The following is a 15729-nucleotide window of genomic DNA, read 5'->3' on the forward strand; positions in this document are numbered from 1 at the left end:
GGTGGGGAAGAGAGGAGATAAAGATAGTACATAGTCTTCAAGTGTATACTGTAGGTTCATGAACCCTTGGCTGCCTTAAAATTCATAAAATTTTTCAAAGCTTCAGCTATCCTTTTGGCTGTTTGCCTAGCTTTTGTTAGCCAATACCTAAGAACTATTTGAACTTCAGTTGTTACAAAAGGACATTAATGCCAGGGTAAACTTGCCTGAAATAGGATATTTTGTCAAGGTATTGTTCTTCCCTTTCTCCTCTTGTGAATGAATTTGTGCTTTTCTTTAATGAAATGTTTGAGCAAAATCTCACATGCTCTCTCCTGGCTATTCCTGCAGTGAAGTCATCTGGTTGGGCGTGTGCAATGATGTCGTGATTGGCATTAAGTTTACCCTGCAGGTTCAAGGTGACTAAATTGGAGGTGAAAGAAGGACATCCTGGGATGGGTGCACCTCCTAATTTAGCAAGAATTGAAGAGCTTTTTATGGCCATGCACAACTTTCAGAAAATTTATTTCGTATCATTAAATGAAATAATGCATGTAAAGTGGTCATTCCAATACCTGGAACATAGTAAGCATTTAATAAATGTTAACTGTTATTATACTGGTTTGTTTTATACCATGTCAGAACTCCTGTAATGAACAGAGAATAAAGGGAAAAAAATGACCACGTTGCAGTCAGCCAACAACTTAATCTCCATTGTAAATTTATTCAGTACATTAGACATCCTGATATAAACACTCAGCATCACCCATAAAATCCCTGACATCTGAATGAAAGAATATTCACGAGGAGTGCACATTGGGTCACCTCTTGACCCTTAATGATTTTTTTTGGGGGGAGGGAAATTCCTTCCTCATAACCTCACTAGAAGTTCTCTGCATTTCTTTCTTTTTTTTTTTTTTCTAATATTATTTATTTATTATTTATTTGGCTGCACTGAGTCTTAGTTGCAGCACGTGGGATCTTTGTTGCGGCATGTGGAGTCTTTCCGTTGCAGTGCGTGGGCTTCTTTAGTTGTGGCGCGCAGGCTCTAGAGCACGCACGCTCAGTAGTTGGGGCGCACGGGCTTAGTTGCCCCGCGGCATGTGGGATCTTAGTTCCCTGACCAGGGATCAAACCCGCATCCCCTGCATCGGAAGGCAGATTCTTCATCACTGGACCAGCAGGGCAGTCCCGACCCTTCATGATTTTGAGTGTGGAGGAAGATACCAGGATGGCCTAGGGGCCAGTAGAAAGGAGAGAGAGCTGGTAGAAAGTACTTTATTTAAATTTGATGCCAAATGGGGAAAATAATCACCTATACATAAGATTTGCCATCTTGTTAAACACTGCCATTTTGAGACTGGAACTAAAAAGGGAAACTAACCTTGAAGATAATACCAAAGGTTGGTTTTAGATAAATTTGTTTTATAGCTATCAGAAGGTCTTCTGTACCAGCAAGCTTGTTTCAGCAGAATGCATTTGGTTGGGAAATAAGGAGTTAGGAAAATAAAAGAATAGTTCCTATATGTAAAGACTTTATCTTGCCTTGGAGTGAGTTATAGTTATACGAGTTGTGGTTTGTGGTGAGGAGCTTTGCCCTCCCTGATAGGGGGTTTTGTTTTGTACCCTCCCCACTCCCCCTTTTTTTTTTGAGAGTACAAAGATATGGTTTAGAACTTCTTTTATAAAGGAAGATAATGCACACTTTTGGCAGTTGCTTGCAGTCTGTTATTTGAGTTACTCTGTAATTGAGAGGCATGTTAATATCCTCGTAAAAGACATTTTGCTCCCTTTTGTTTAAATGCTCAGCTGTTCTGGGGGCCATTATTTCCCCCAGGCAGCCAGTGACTGACTGGAGTCAGCAGGTTTTAATGGCATTAATAGCAGTTTGCTCTTTTATTTTTAATGTGATTCTTAATCCACCCCCTACCCCCCCAACCCTGCCTTTCTTTTTCTAGGTTTCTGCATCTGAGAATAGCCTGGCAGCCCGTTCCGCCCCTGCTGAAGATGATTCCCGTAAGCTTTCATTCTTAGGTCTGGTGGAAGAGGGTCTTGTTCTCTAGCCCCTGTTTGGTTGGCGGGGGTGGTCCCCAGTTCTGTCAGTGCTGAGAATGTGTAACATATTAAACCCAGTAATGTAGCTGATCAGATCTTTCACTTGGTTTTAAGGACTGATGCTTGAGTACCCTTCACACATCCCATGCCTAAGAGAGAAGTTAAATTCAATGAAATATGATTAACTTGTGGCCAGCTGAATACTTTTGATGCTTCTCTCATTGAACTTATCCTGTCTTTTGTACCAAACCTTTTCAGGGTTAATGCTATAAAAACTATAATTTTGAAGTTTCATTTTAATAGAAGGTTGGCCAAGAAGGACTTTATTCATTTACAGGAATAAAGAATTGGTATTTGAGTAACCTTTAAAAAATATCTTTTTCTTATTTATCTAAATATGTACTATAATCCTCCCTCTGGCTAGATTCTAGACATTTTCCTGTGGGTGCTGAATTTGATCACCTTTTCATCCTATTTTGGAATCATTTTGAGCCTCTCTTCTCCCAGAGACAAAAACCTTAGTTTTTTAATTTACTATGTCCACTTTTGATTCTGATGTTCAGTGTATTATTTTTTAAAATATATATGGATTTCTAGCTTCTCCTCAGGTTAATTAGTTTACTAGACATTGAAAACTCAGCAAGAAGTTGAAGTATCAGCCAAACAGATCTCTAGTAAACCCTGCCTTAAAATTTTAGAAACTTGCTGCTTGAATCCAAGAACATTCCTTTTGCAGTCATTTTGCTTGGACTAGAAATTTTTCTGAGTTTTGACTAGGTTTGCAAAACATTTTTTTGAAAAATAAGCCTTAATCTTTCAGTACTTTGTTGACATAACTCTAGATTTTAGGGATTCTTTTATGGTTCCTTAGCAACTATGTGAATGACTTCTCTGTGCCTCTTCTGAGTTTTCCATAAAACAAATATATTGGCAGTAAATTAACTTATGCAGGTGACACGTCAATGACTATGAAAAAAACTTTATGGAGTCTTTTTCCATAATCTTCATCCATGGATGTTCGCTGTAGGACTGACCAAAAAGATGGTGTCAGATTATACACACTCATATACATGAGCACATCTTATGAAATTTCTCCCCTCACATTCCCCCATTTTCCCAAGTTCAGTTGAAACGCCCCAGAAGGAGTTGTTGGGATTACTAACTACCAAAAAGCCATCAAAGTCTATAAACAGCCTTAAAAAATGACAGATGCTACAGGGCAGAAGTTTCCTTATGTAGGGTGGTTTGGATTCCCGCTGCATGTGGCAAAGGGTGAGAAAGCCTCTTAGTTGACACCCTGACTTGTGAGAGAACAGAGAACGTAAGAGCATAGTTTTTAGCATTAGAATAATGCTTTTCTTCAACAGAAAAGCTGTGTTCTTCCTGGTGTTGAAAGGACCTGTCCTTAGTGGAGGTGCCTAAAATTTGCTTTGGGGAGGAACCTTTTCTGAGCCTTCCCTTGAGATACTGTAAAATGTCTTCCTTTTGTAACTCAAGCAGGTAACTCCCAGGTTAAGAGTGAGTTCCAGCAGCCTGTGCATCCCAAGCCACTAAGTCCAGATGCCAGAGCCTCCGGCCTTTCTGAAAGTTCTCCTCCCAAAGCAGTGAAGGTATGATGGCAGTTTCTCTTGGAGCCTTGTAGACATTGGTTTACTAGTAGAGCTCATTGCATCTTTTATCTTTATGTTCATTATAACCTGTTTTTGCTTTCCTGGGGATGAAAATGCCAAATAAGGGCACACTTGAGCCAGTCACTTTCCCTGGAAATCTTGCTGCTTTTGCTCAGGTGTTTGAGCCAGGAGTGGGAAGCCTCACTGATACCGCTCCAGTCTGAAATCTGGAAAGCTCATGAAAGAAAACCCAAAGTTAAAGAAAATAACCTGACTTCTTTTCTTGTTAAGTCCAAATTCATAAATCTATGAATGGGTAAAAACCTATAAAAAGAGCAATATGAAAAATCTGTTAAAATCAGCCCATTGGATGGGAATGTGCAGTGTTAAAGATTTAATGGCTCCCTGGTCTGAGGAACTTGACCATAACATGATTGGTGGTCAGCGCATTTAAAGAAAGAATGTGTGCATTCCAGTGGGGGTTGGCCAGTCCATTTGCTACAAAAATGGCCATTCAGATAACACTTACACTAGGTTATAATATTAGATGTTAAGGAATGTCCAAGATGTTTGTACCCTAGGAAAATTTTACTAGGCTACTCAATCTGTGGTCTCCTTTCATTCACTAATTTTTAAAAGCAGTATTTTCCCTTTCTATGAACAAGTAAATATTCCCATAAAAATAAACAAAGATAAAAAAAAATCCAACACCTCTTTTAGGCTGCTCACCTAACTTGTTTTAATTGAATGCTTTGCTAATGCAGTGCTGATTTACCCACTTGGTTAATAACAAACTTATCTTATACTTCTTTAGTGTCTTCCTCCTCTGGTGCTCTCTTAAGTAGCTGGGTTTTGTTTCAAAGGTTTTAACATTTGAGAGAAACTCAATAGGTAGAATTAGTTTTAAGGTGGTTTGTACTGCCTCAACCTCATGCACACATCTGCCATGTTTCTATCGCACAACTGTAGGCATGATTGGTCTCTTGATGAAAGTTCTAATGCACAGAAAGGATAGAGATACTCTGTAATGACCTAGATGGGAAAAGAATCTGAAAAAGAGTAGATATATGTATATGTATAACTGATTCACTTTGCTGTACAGCAGAAACTAACACAACATTGTAAATCAACTATACTCCAATAAAAATTAATTTAAAAAAAAACAAAGAAAGGATGGAGGTTAAGACATAGGTGAGGGTTTGGAACAAAGGGAGGAAAGGGGAGAATCCAGGAAAGGGGAGGTCAGGGGAAGAAGGTAAACATGAAAATTTTAAAGGAAGCAGAGATGTAAGAGGGGAGTAAGGTTTATTGAAAGGAACAAAAAGTGAAGAAAGTAGCAAGAGAAAGCAAGTAAATGAGGGAGAGAGAACTGAGCTGCGTGATGGAATCTGCACATGTACTTAACATGACCCTCTCTTCTGGCCTCGAAGTTCTGCTCATGCTGGCATCAGCACTTTTTTTTTTTTCCAGTATCTGAAGTCCAACAAAGTAGCAAATGCCACGGGGTTAATTTCTTCTCCAGCAGCAACCCTGCCCAGATGTGAGTCCTTGGGTTGTGGTTCTGGACGAAGAACAGCTAACAAAGCTGACTTGGCCATGGATTCTGTGTGACTGAGGGACTAGGGAAATTCTGTGGCTGATCTAAGAACTAAAATCTGTTCTCAAGTATATTTGAATTCTCAGTCCAGTCTTGCTTCCCTCCCTCGACTGCTGGGCCAGATCTCCTGGTCCTGGGTTGGACCTTTGGGACTCCTCCTGATTCATACTCCAGGGTCTGAGCTGAGGAGCAGTGTGCGAAGGAATGCACCTCACTTAGGTCTTCCTGGCACACCAGGGAGAGGAGATGGAGGAAAAGCTCCCTCTGTACCTGCCCCAGATTCATGCCTGCCTCTTTGGCTCTGGTCACTCAGCAGTAGAATGCAGACAAGCCTGCTTGCACCAGACATACATACACCTCAGGTTTTGAACATTGTATAAAGACTGGGGTAAACTGGCCTCACTGCCTATGTTTGCCCATGGTCCAAAGCTCAAATGGTTATGGTGTACAGAGCTCGGGGTGGTACCCAATCACATCTCCACTTTATTTACAGGCCATTTATTTTCTCTTCCTCAAAGTTACTCTTTACATTCTGCAGGCAAGTATATAGATACTTTAGTGTTTATAGGAAGACCTACTGGCATAACTGGTCTTGTGGCTATAGACCATGCAACAGCAGTTGTTCCTCCAGTCTGGGAAATTACATACAGCTAAGAATAAACTTGATCTCTCAGAATAGATTTGTGGGTCCCACACATCCTGGTAAAACTGCTCCTTGGTGCCTGTGTGTTATTGAAAACAGGACATCTAAGGTAAAGACTCAATTCATTTCAAATTTTAGCTTAATAAAGTAAAAATACAGAAAACAAAAAAACACCCCACAAATGATACTGGTCTTTAAAAGTAAGGATTTTATCTATTTTGAACACTGGCCAGATAATTCAGTTGATGAGACTTGGCACTAATGAAGTTGACGTTGCAGGTTCCTTCTCAAAATAGGTGTTCTGGATCTAGAGCTCAGTGGGCCCTGTCGGAAGGATCAGAACCTTTCAACTCAAGAGACCCAGAGATCTCTTAAGCTTTATGTCCTCCCATTGAAATAAGTTACTCCCTAAATGTTTCTGGGGGGAGGATAAGGAAGGAGATGTGACTGGCCCTGGGAACACCTACTGGTCTAGGATAGCCCTATCCCAGGTTCCTAGGCTGGTCCTGCTGATGGATGTTTAGAGAAAACATGGCAGCCTGCATGAGAGGCTGTACCCTCTGTGCCCTGTCCCTTCCTGCATGGACAGGGTAGGCAGTGTTATGCTGTTTTGCAAATCTACCAGAATTATGCTAGAAGGGCATCTAGAATCTTTTCTCACTACCTACATCATTACTGCTTTCTCAGAGCACTAACCTTTCCTCTACATGTAGAGCGATCTGTTTAAGGTGTGAATATCTCCAAAATGCTTTCATAAAGAGTTTCACAGAAAGCTAGGGGAAGGGTTAAGGCTCTTCAGAGCCAGCCCAACCATTTACTATATGGTGAAGAATTTCAATTTAATTACCCAGATATTTTGTACAAATTGGAAGGAGGAAATGAACTGCTTTTTATAGTGTTCTATCTGAGGAATGGAGGCCTGACTTCAATACAGATTTTTCTTTTGATTTCACTGTGTCTAAAGGCTAATTAGCTTCGCCATTTATGGCCAGCTGCTACCTGCTCCCCTCCCACACACAGACGTGTACCCCAACTGGAGCCTTCATTAGACTAAAAAATATCTATGAGACAAGAGAGTGAAAGAATGTAGATGAAGTCGTAAAAATTTATTGTAAAAAAGCTTTAAGTAGATGCTGATCTACAGAAGGCCTGTAACATCCCTCAGATGGGAAAGACATGACAGTGTTTAGGGACATCAATTATTTATATATTATCTCACTCATTCCTGAATATCCTGAAGATATTATCTGCATATTTTAATTTGAAACAAAGTGAAGACTGTGGTTTGTTCAAAATGCTGTGGTGAAATTATGTTCATTTGGGTTAGTTAGCATCTGCTCCCTTCCCCAAAGGGTTTCCTTTAGTTATGGAAATTTATTCCAGGACAATTGAGAAAATACTCTATTGGTTTGTGAGTCGGGAATTCTGAGTTTTAATCTTAATTCTTTTATTGACTGTGCAAACTTCTATAAGGCATCTGACATCCTGGTACCTTAGTTTCTACATTTGAAAAATGGTGAGGGAGGGGAGACGAAAAAACATCTTACTAACTGAAAAAATATATTGGAAAGATAAAAAATGTCTGACATTCTAATATTGGCAGTGTTTTAAAGGTGGCTGTGCAAGTTCAGGCATTACCTGACGGCCTGGGCGGGGTGTGGGCCAGGCCTACCATAACGGTAGAGGTTTGGGCACTGACTGTGCTTCCTGCTGTCTGAATAGACATGGGGGCGATTGCAGAAAAGTGGCTGAGAGCCCAGGACAGAGGAAATAAAGGGAATGCACAGCCACAGCCACTCTGACTTGGCATATTACCATGTTGGGCTCCTCTTGTCTTTATGATGTTATAAGGGCCCTTGGGCAGCTGCCGCATCAACCTTCATTAAATAATATTGAAAAGGGTGTATATAAAAAAGGAAGAGGAATAATGGGAATCTGGTAGGTCTGGCGAGGTAGAAGCTTGTGGTTAGTCAGATATTTGCGCTAGCGGTCCATTAATTTGATGTTAAGGAGAGGAATGCCTTTTCTCTTGTTGTGGGTGAAGGTTCCATTCAAGAGGGAGACACGGGGGGGGGCGGGGTCAGGTGTGGGAGGTAGAAAGACACTGAAGAATTGTTAATGAGACACTCCTTGGGTGAAGGCTATAAAAGCTCTCTTTTCTGAGCTGGTACTCTGATCTAGCCTCAGGTAGATGTGAGTGAGGCTGATTTTGCCACGATTAGCAGAGTTACTTGAAAAAGAAAATGTGGTCTTATTCTTGGATATGAGTCTGTAACTGAGTTTCAGCTCAGTTGCAGAAAAAAGCCCTCCAGGGCACACCAAATGCTGTGTATTCATTGAAGGTTCCTGTTTGTCTCTTCCAGCTTCTGCTTCCTGCTCCCGGTACCTAATTTCTGCTCCTGCCTTCCACTTTCCTCCTAATGTGAGCTCAACTTGCAGCTTTCTCTCAGGTTTTCCTTTCTATTCACTGGGCTGCACCCTTCTCCTACTGTGTGTGTGTGTGTATGTGTGTGTGTATGTGTAACAGAGGCATGCTCTGTAGGCCTCCAGTCCCCTTTAGCAGAATAATACCCATTTCCTCCTCTACCATGGGAAATTTCTGTCTCCTGCTCTGTCTTTAGCGACCAGAATGAGCACTTATTCTCCTAAGTATTATAAATACAACATTCATCCTGCAACTGAAAAAGATTTTCAATCTGATAAGTAAATACATTTGTCCTATTACTTTTACATTGTCTGAATTGTGATTTGTACAGCCGCTCTCCAGTGGCTCCAATTGTACTATTATACCCAAATTTTATTCTGCCTTTTAATGTATTTCCTGCTTGCTAGACAAGGACCTAGTCCTTTTAGAGAAACCTAATTAAATTATGCAAGGACATCTCCACTTAGGTCCTATCTTGTTAGATGTGTCGATCCATATAAGAAAAAACAATTTTGGAATTCCTTGGCGGTCCAGTGGTTAGGACTCCAAACTCTCACTGCTGAGGGCCTGGGTTCAATCTCACAAGCCATGAGGTGTGGCCAAAGAAAAAAAAAAAAAGCAAGAGAGAGAAAGAAAAAACAATTCTACAGTGAGGTCCTACTGCATAGCACAGGGAACTATGCTCAATATCCTGTAATAAACCGTAATGGAAAAGAATATGAAAAAGACTATATATATGAAAAACTGAATCACTTTGCTGTACACCAGAAACCAACACAACATGGTAAATCAACTATACTTCAATAAAATAAATTTTAAAAAAAGAAAATGAAAAAACAATTCTGAGCTCCAAATAACGCCCTAATATCTGCCAGCAGCATTCAATACAATAACATTTGATCATATTTAAATTCCTCCCTTATGCTTGGTAAACTTAAGTTGTAGCTGTGGTCTTTGATTCTTTTTTTCTTTTCGACTCTAACCCTAGGAATGGAGGGGCTGCTGTTAACACTCAGCCCTCCTTCTTCATTTTTAAATTCTTTGGTGCTATTTGGGAGCACTAATTTTATTAAACTCCCTTTTATAAATATTAACCTTTACTTCCATTTTATGCCCATTTTCTACTCTCATTTTCTGTCCAAATCTACTTGGAACACCATTCCTATTTTTGCTTTACTTCCTGGTGAATCATGTGGCAAGTGAACCAGCAGTCTGAATTTTTTTTATGGGTCTATTTTCGGATTTTTTAATCAAAATTCTGTCTTACCCATAAGCTGGTTTATCTTAGGCTTACCTTAACCATTCAGGCCCTGGGCTTTGGGACTAAATGGTATTATTTACCACCATACCGATCTTGGCGGCAGAGGCCACCAAGGTGCCTGAAAGAGCTTCCAGGCCACCTTAACTAAAGCTGCTTCTGCATTTAGTGGTTGAGCTGTTTCTGTTGGGACAAGTCAAGAGTCACACACACCTAGGGACTTCTCACCCCCACCTCTAGTGGCCATGTAACTTTTTTTTTTTTTTTTTGGCTGTGTTGGGTCTTCGTTTCTGTGCGAGGGCTTTCTCTAGCTGCGGTGAGCGGGGGCCACTCTTCATCGCGGTGCGCGGGCCTCTCACTATCGCGGCCTCTCTTGTTCCGGAGCACCAGCTCCAGACGCACAGGCTCAGCAATTGTGTCTCACAGGCCCAGTTGCTCCGCGGCATGTGGGATTCTCCCAGACCAGGGCTCGAATCCGTGTCCCCTGCATTGGCAGGCAGACTCTCAACCACTGCACCACCAGGGAAGCCCTATTTCTTATCATGTAAAAGCTTATGGTTTTGGAATTCTAGCTTTCATCAGTGCTAATACAACCTACTTTATGTAGTTTAGGACTGAGTTTACCAGCAACAGCTGTGCTCACCCCGCCCATATTCCACACTTTACAAACAGTTCATGAATCCCCATTGTGACTCACCCGCCTACCCAGTACATTAGTTTTATTCTCCATTTGGTGTTTTAAAAAGATTATAGGGCTTCCCTGGTGGCGCAGTGGTTGAGAATCTGCCTGCTAATGCAGGGGACACGGGTTCGAGCCCTGGTCTGGGAAGATCCCACATGCCACGGAGCAGCTGGGCCCGTGAGCCACAATTGCTGAGCCTGCGCGTCTGGAGCCTGTGCCCCGCGACGGGAGGGGCCGCGATAGAGAAAGGCCCGCGCACCGCGATGAAGAGCGGTCCCCGCACCGCGATGAAGAGTGGCCCCCGCTTGCCGCAACTGGAGAAAGCCCTCGCACGAACCGAAGACCCAACACAGCCAAAAATAGATAAATAAATAAATAAATAAATAAATAAATAAATAAATAAATAAATAAATAAAAAAGAAAAGAAAATCCTTTAAAAAAAAAAAAAAGATTATAGAACCTATAGCTTTATTGGGCTATGCTTTCTTCTGGAATCCTAATAAAATAGTTTGTGTCTCTTTTAAAATGTTCCATTTATGTGTCAATTTTGCTTTATTTAAAAATGCTATGTCTAGTGGATTGAGCAGTCAAGATTATATGCAGAGGGGACTGAGAGATGCTTTATCAAAGTGTCTTTTCCGAATATTAAAGAAAATGTCTCTATGTGTATAACTGAGTCACTGCTGTACAGCAGAGATGGGCACAACATGGTAAATCAACTCGACTTCAATAAAATAAATAAATAAATAAATAAAAAGATGTTTAAAGTCTTTTCCTACTTCCCAAAGCCAAATGCTTTCTCTCCTTGAAAGTTACCCCCTTCAGAATCTGGTCTTTAAAAAGTCTGTTCTGCTTCTTATTTGGCACTTGGATCAAACCATCAAACTTCTTTCTTCTGTATGTGTATTTTCTCCTCATTTCCTGTGCGTGGAATCATTTTGTGTGTACTTGTGTGTGTGTGTGTGTGGTGGTTTGTCTAAGCCTTTCTCTGCAGTCCAGCCCTAGCTCCACCCATCCTCAGTGGCTGCTGCACTTATGGCAGCCAGACAATCTGGGTAAGGAATTCAGGAGAGCCTCTTGGCTTGAGAGAGTCAACCGATAGAATTGCAGTTGGCTTAGTGTTCCTCTGAGAATTGACAGACCAGGTAAGGGAGCCCTTAGATAACAAAGTAAATCCCGGGGCCCACTTCAGCAGAGTACTAACTCATCGCTGCCTTTGCTAGCTAAAGTTGTCCTTTTCTTTTCCTAGAAGTTTCAGGCACCTGCAAGAGAGACCTGCGTGGAATGTCAGAAAACAGTCTACTCGATGGAGCGTCTCTTGGCCAACAAGCAGGTGTTTCACATCAGCTGCTTCCGTTGTTCCTATTGCAACAACAAACTTAGGTAAGCCAGACCAAAACAAGCTATCTCTCTGTGTGGTTGGACCTCCAGAGGGAGTCTTTGGTTTTTAGAACACTGGTACTAAAATCTGTGCTGCTAATAGTGTGTGCTGTTGAGGGCCTCTGAAGAAAGTAAAAAGTACCATTTAATGACAGGCATTTTATATCAAATGATAATGGTGTTTAGAACTTCTTGGTACTCTCACATGTTAATTTACATGTTAGGACTGAAGCTTAAATCATGTAAGTTGCAGGTAACTGCCCCTGTGACCTAATTTAGTAGAATGTTTTCCCTTGGTATCATAGAATCATACAGTTAAGAAATCCCAAGAGGATACTTGTTGAAGCCCTTGAAATTATCCCAAACACTATATATATGCTAAAAAGAGCAATAATAATAGATCCTGAAGGGCATATATTTTTCTGTATATTGCTTCATTTTATTTTCTGAGAAAATAATTATGTATCATTTCTTCCAAGTTACTCAAAGTATGGATATAAATGTGGCAAGTTGGGGAAATATTCCGTATTAACTCATTTTAACCATAGAACCTTGGAGGAGGAAGTAACCAGGATGTCATTTCCTCCAGCCTTCCTTCCAGAGCAAGCACCCTTTCCAGCATACTGTTGAAAGATGTCCTGGCACCCACGTGGCACTTCTGCGGGGGTTAATACCCCACTACAGCTAGTTCCAGTGTTAGCACTAGCTTGAAAACTTTCCCTTCTGTTGAGCCAAAATGTGCCTCTGTAACTTCCACACAGTGGTTCTTTTTCTGCCCACTGTATTTTTTTCTCCAGAGCACATTTTTCTAAATTTTTGAATTTTTATATTTCTTCTGTGGAAATGCTGTTGTTTTTATACCCCCCTTTAAAATGTGTTACCCTGTGAGAGACACCAGATGTCCTAAAGGCCTGTCCAGCATTCCTGTTAGGGTAGACCGACTTCTGGCTACTGCTCACCGTTCTCCTATTAACCATAGCTTTCCTTTATTTAGTCATTGACATCTACTCAGTGCCAAGCGTTGGCAGAGCATTATACCCATTCCGGTAAAAACATGCTTTTAAATTATAACACGAATGGGAAACTAGGAGGGAGAAGACGCAACTTTTTACAAAGGAATATCATTAAACGTAGTTATAGGTTAGAAATACTTAGGAAATATATGAATGATCAGAGCTAGGTGGGATTACCTAGGGAAGACTTCCTGGAAGAAGTAACTCTTTCAACAGTTTTGACAGAGGGGAGTGAAATCACTTGAAAATGGGAGCATGTACCAGGTGGAAGAATGTCTTGTGAAGGTTCAGACCTAGAATTGAGCATGTTTTTTATAAGGATAATAAAACAAATGTACTTAAAAGGACATCCTCAGTGACTGATGTGCTTTTAAAGGTATTTTTTTCACTTAGCATTTTCTGAAAATACTGGAGTTGCCAGGTTTCAGCCTACTGGTGTAAATAAGAGTATACAGATTTGTTAACTTTATGCTCTTTTTTTTAAAAACAACAGTCTAGGAACATATGCCTCTTTACATGGGAGAATCTATTGCAAGCCTCACTTCAATCAACTCTTTAAATCTAAAGGCAACTATGATGAAGGCTTTGGACACAGACCACACAAGGATCTGTGGGCAAGCAAAAATGAAAACGAAGAGACATTGGAGAGACCAGCCCAGCTTCCAAATGCAGGGGAGACCCCTCAGAGCCCAGGGGTAGAAGATGCCCCCATTGCTAAGGTTGGTGTGCTGACTGCAAGTATGGAAGCCAAGGCCTCGTCCCCGCTGGAGAAAGAAGACAAGCCAGCTGAAACCAAGAAGTTGAGGATTGCCTGGCCACCCCCTACTGAACTTGGCAGTTCAGGAAGTGCCTTGGAGGAAGGGATCAAAGTATCGAAGCCTAAATGGCCTCCTGAGGATGAAATCAGCAAGCCTGAAGCTCCTGAGGACGTAGATCTGGATCTGAAGAAGCTAAGACGAACTTCTTCCCTGAAGGAGAGAAGCCGCCCATTCACTGTAGCAGCTTCATTTCGAACCTCTTCAGTCAAGAGCCCCAAAACCTTGTCCCCACCTATCAGGAAAGGCTGGAGCTTGTCAGAGCAGAGTGAGGAGTTTGGAGGAGGTGTAGTAGCAGAAAGGAAACAAATGGAAAATGCCAACGCCTCCGAGAAGAATGAGAGTGTGGAAAAAACAACCTGGCCAAACAAGGGATCTAGAGGAGAGGAGGCAGGAAGGAGAAGTAAGGAAGTTCACAGTTTTGAGATGGGGAGTGAAAATCTTATAGAAAATGGTGCAAACTTAGATGAAGGTGATAGAAACCTTCTCACACAGCAGTCTTCACTAGAACCCAAGTCTAAAAATTGGTCTAGCTTTGCAGACAACACCTCCACTAAAGAATTCACTACTCAGAATCAGAAATCCCAGGATGTGGGATTCTGGGAGGGAGAAGTAGTCAAAGAGCTCTCTGTGGAGGAACAGATAAAGAGAAATCGGTACTATGATGAGGATGAAGATGAGGAATAACAAATTGCAATGATGCTGGGCCATAAATTTATGTTAGTGTTAGTGAGCCGCTGCCCTTTATCAAAGTGATGCACAAAACAGCTGTCTTAGCATGAGCTGTAATTTATGTGGAAGTAACTTTGGAAAAGAGTTCTTGCTTCAAAAAAATCCCATACTGTGCAGCTTAAGTGAACCAATTCTAAATGCTAGATAACATTACTTAAATCCTCTCTTTTAGCAATGATGATATACACAACTGCTTTAAGGTCTTTTGGGGGTTGGGAGTGTGTGTGTGTGTGTGTGTATGGGGGGCGGATATTCCAACTGATATGGTCCAGCTTCCACTGTACTCCCAAAAGACAATATGGAAATGGAGAGATGATTAGTAGTACATTGTTACACTAAAAATTCAATTGTGGAATTAGGAAACATGCAAAAGGGATTTAGGGGCCTAAACATTGTGACTGAATGCACTTTAGTATAAAGGGCACAGTTTGTATATTTTTACATGAATACCAATTTATTGTTTAGTATTCCTCTGTTAAGAGATCAAATATTTAGTCTTTTTAAAAAAAATTTAGGTTAATTTTCTTACTCTGATATATATGGGGAATTTATTGCTTGCTCCAATATATATGGGGAATTTATTGCATCCTGCTTTCTAAACCACATCCTGAACTGGATTATTGAGATATAGCATAACCATCTTTTTGGAGCACCTTTTGAGCACCCTTAGTGCTTGGAGAGATTCATTGTGTCCCAAATAAGCTATGGTATTTGCCAATGAGTTTGACTACACCCCCAAGTGATTGCTTTCTTCTCTGGTGGTATCTGTGCTTCTCATAATTTACTGTAAGCTGCAATATTTTTATAAGATCTTTTGTATTGCTGTTTGCCATGTTGCATATTAGAGCAAAGTGATGAGTTTAAAGGAGGAATAACAGAAAAAAAAAATGCCTTAAACCACTTGAGCTCAGATCCCCAAACCCTATATTCTACTTCTGATATCCCCTTTCTGGGACACTAGTTTTTTAATACTTATAAGCTCTGAAATGTATTGATTTTTATGGCAGACAGTATTCCTAGGGTGCAATTAAACCAGTTTTAGGCCTTTTTTGGGAGATGGTTTTCTAGTATTAAGGTTTTGGAACAATATAAACTTGAGTACATTTGTTGTACATAATTGATATTCCAAATTGTATGTTGGGGGAGAGAGGTGTTTTAAGGTATAGGCTTTTCTTTATACTGCATTTTTAGAGATTTAGCTCTGATATTTTTTAGAGATGTAAAATATTCTGCTTTCTTACAGTCTTGCTTACTCTGAAAAATTTTTATTCAATAAAGCTTTTAATTTACACTTGAACTTTTCAATGTTCCTTTTCCATTATTATTTTACATTGTTACAGTCTCTCAGGACCTGCTTTTACCTTAGCAGTTTGGGTAGAAAAGGCAGATGGGTCTGATGGGTATCAATTGAAGAGACATGCAATGTATACCTCTCACCACTAGGTGGTGGTGTTGGGCTGATCTTAGGCTTCATCCGCCTAGAAAACAAATTTTTCTTGAAAATTGAAAGCAACTTGGCAAGAGAATTATTGTGTACATT

General features: G+C 40.6%; 1 protein-coding gene across 3 annotated transcripts in view; it reads left to right on the forward strand.

Moving 5' to 3' along the window:
- Positions 1-15486, forward strand: part of LIMA1 (LIM domain and actin binding 1) — an 88146-nt gene extending 72660 nt beyond the window's left edge. For 2 of the 3 annotated variants that reach the window (XM_028165827.2, XM_007179344.2), the window contains 4 exons: positions 1938-1995; positions 3532-3644; positions 11499-11632; positions 13136-15486. In XM_028165827.2, the coding sequence (XP_028021628.2) occupies positions 1938-1995; positions 3532-3644; positions 11499-11632; positions 13136-14144 (1314 nt within the window). In that variant the 3' untranslated portion in view covers positions 14145-15486. The remainder of the gene's footprint in view (positions 1-1937; positions 1996-3531; positions 3645-11498; positions 11633-13135) is intronic. The other variant, XM_007179345.2, reaches the window with a different exon arrangement.
- The last annotated feature ends 243 nt before the right edge of the window (positions 15487-15729 follow it).

Source organism: Balaenoptera acutorostrata, chromosome 11, assembly GCF_949987535.1.
Source record: "Balaenoptera acutorostrata chromosome 11, mBalAcu1.1, whole genome shotgun sequence".
NCBI lineage: Eukaryota > Metazoa > Chordata > Mammalia > Artiodactyla > Balaenopteridae > Balaenoptera > Balaenoptera acutorostrata.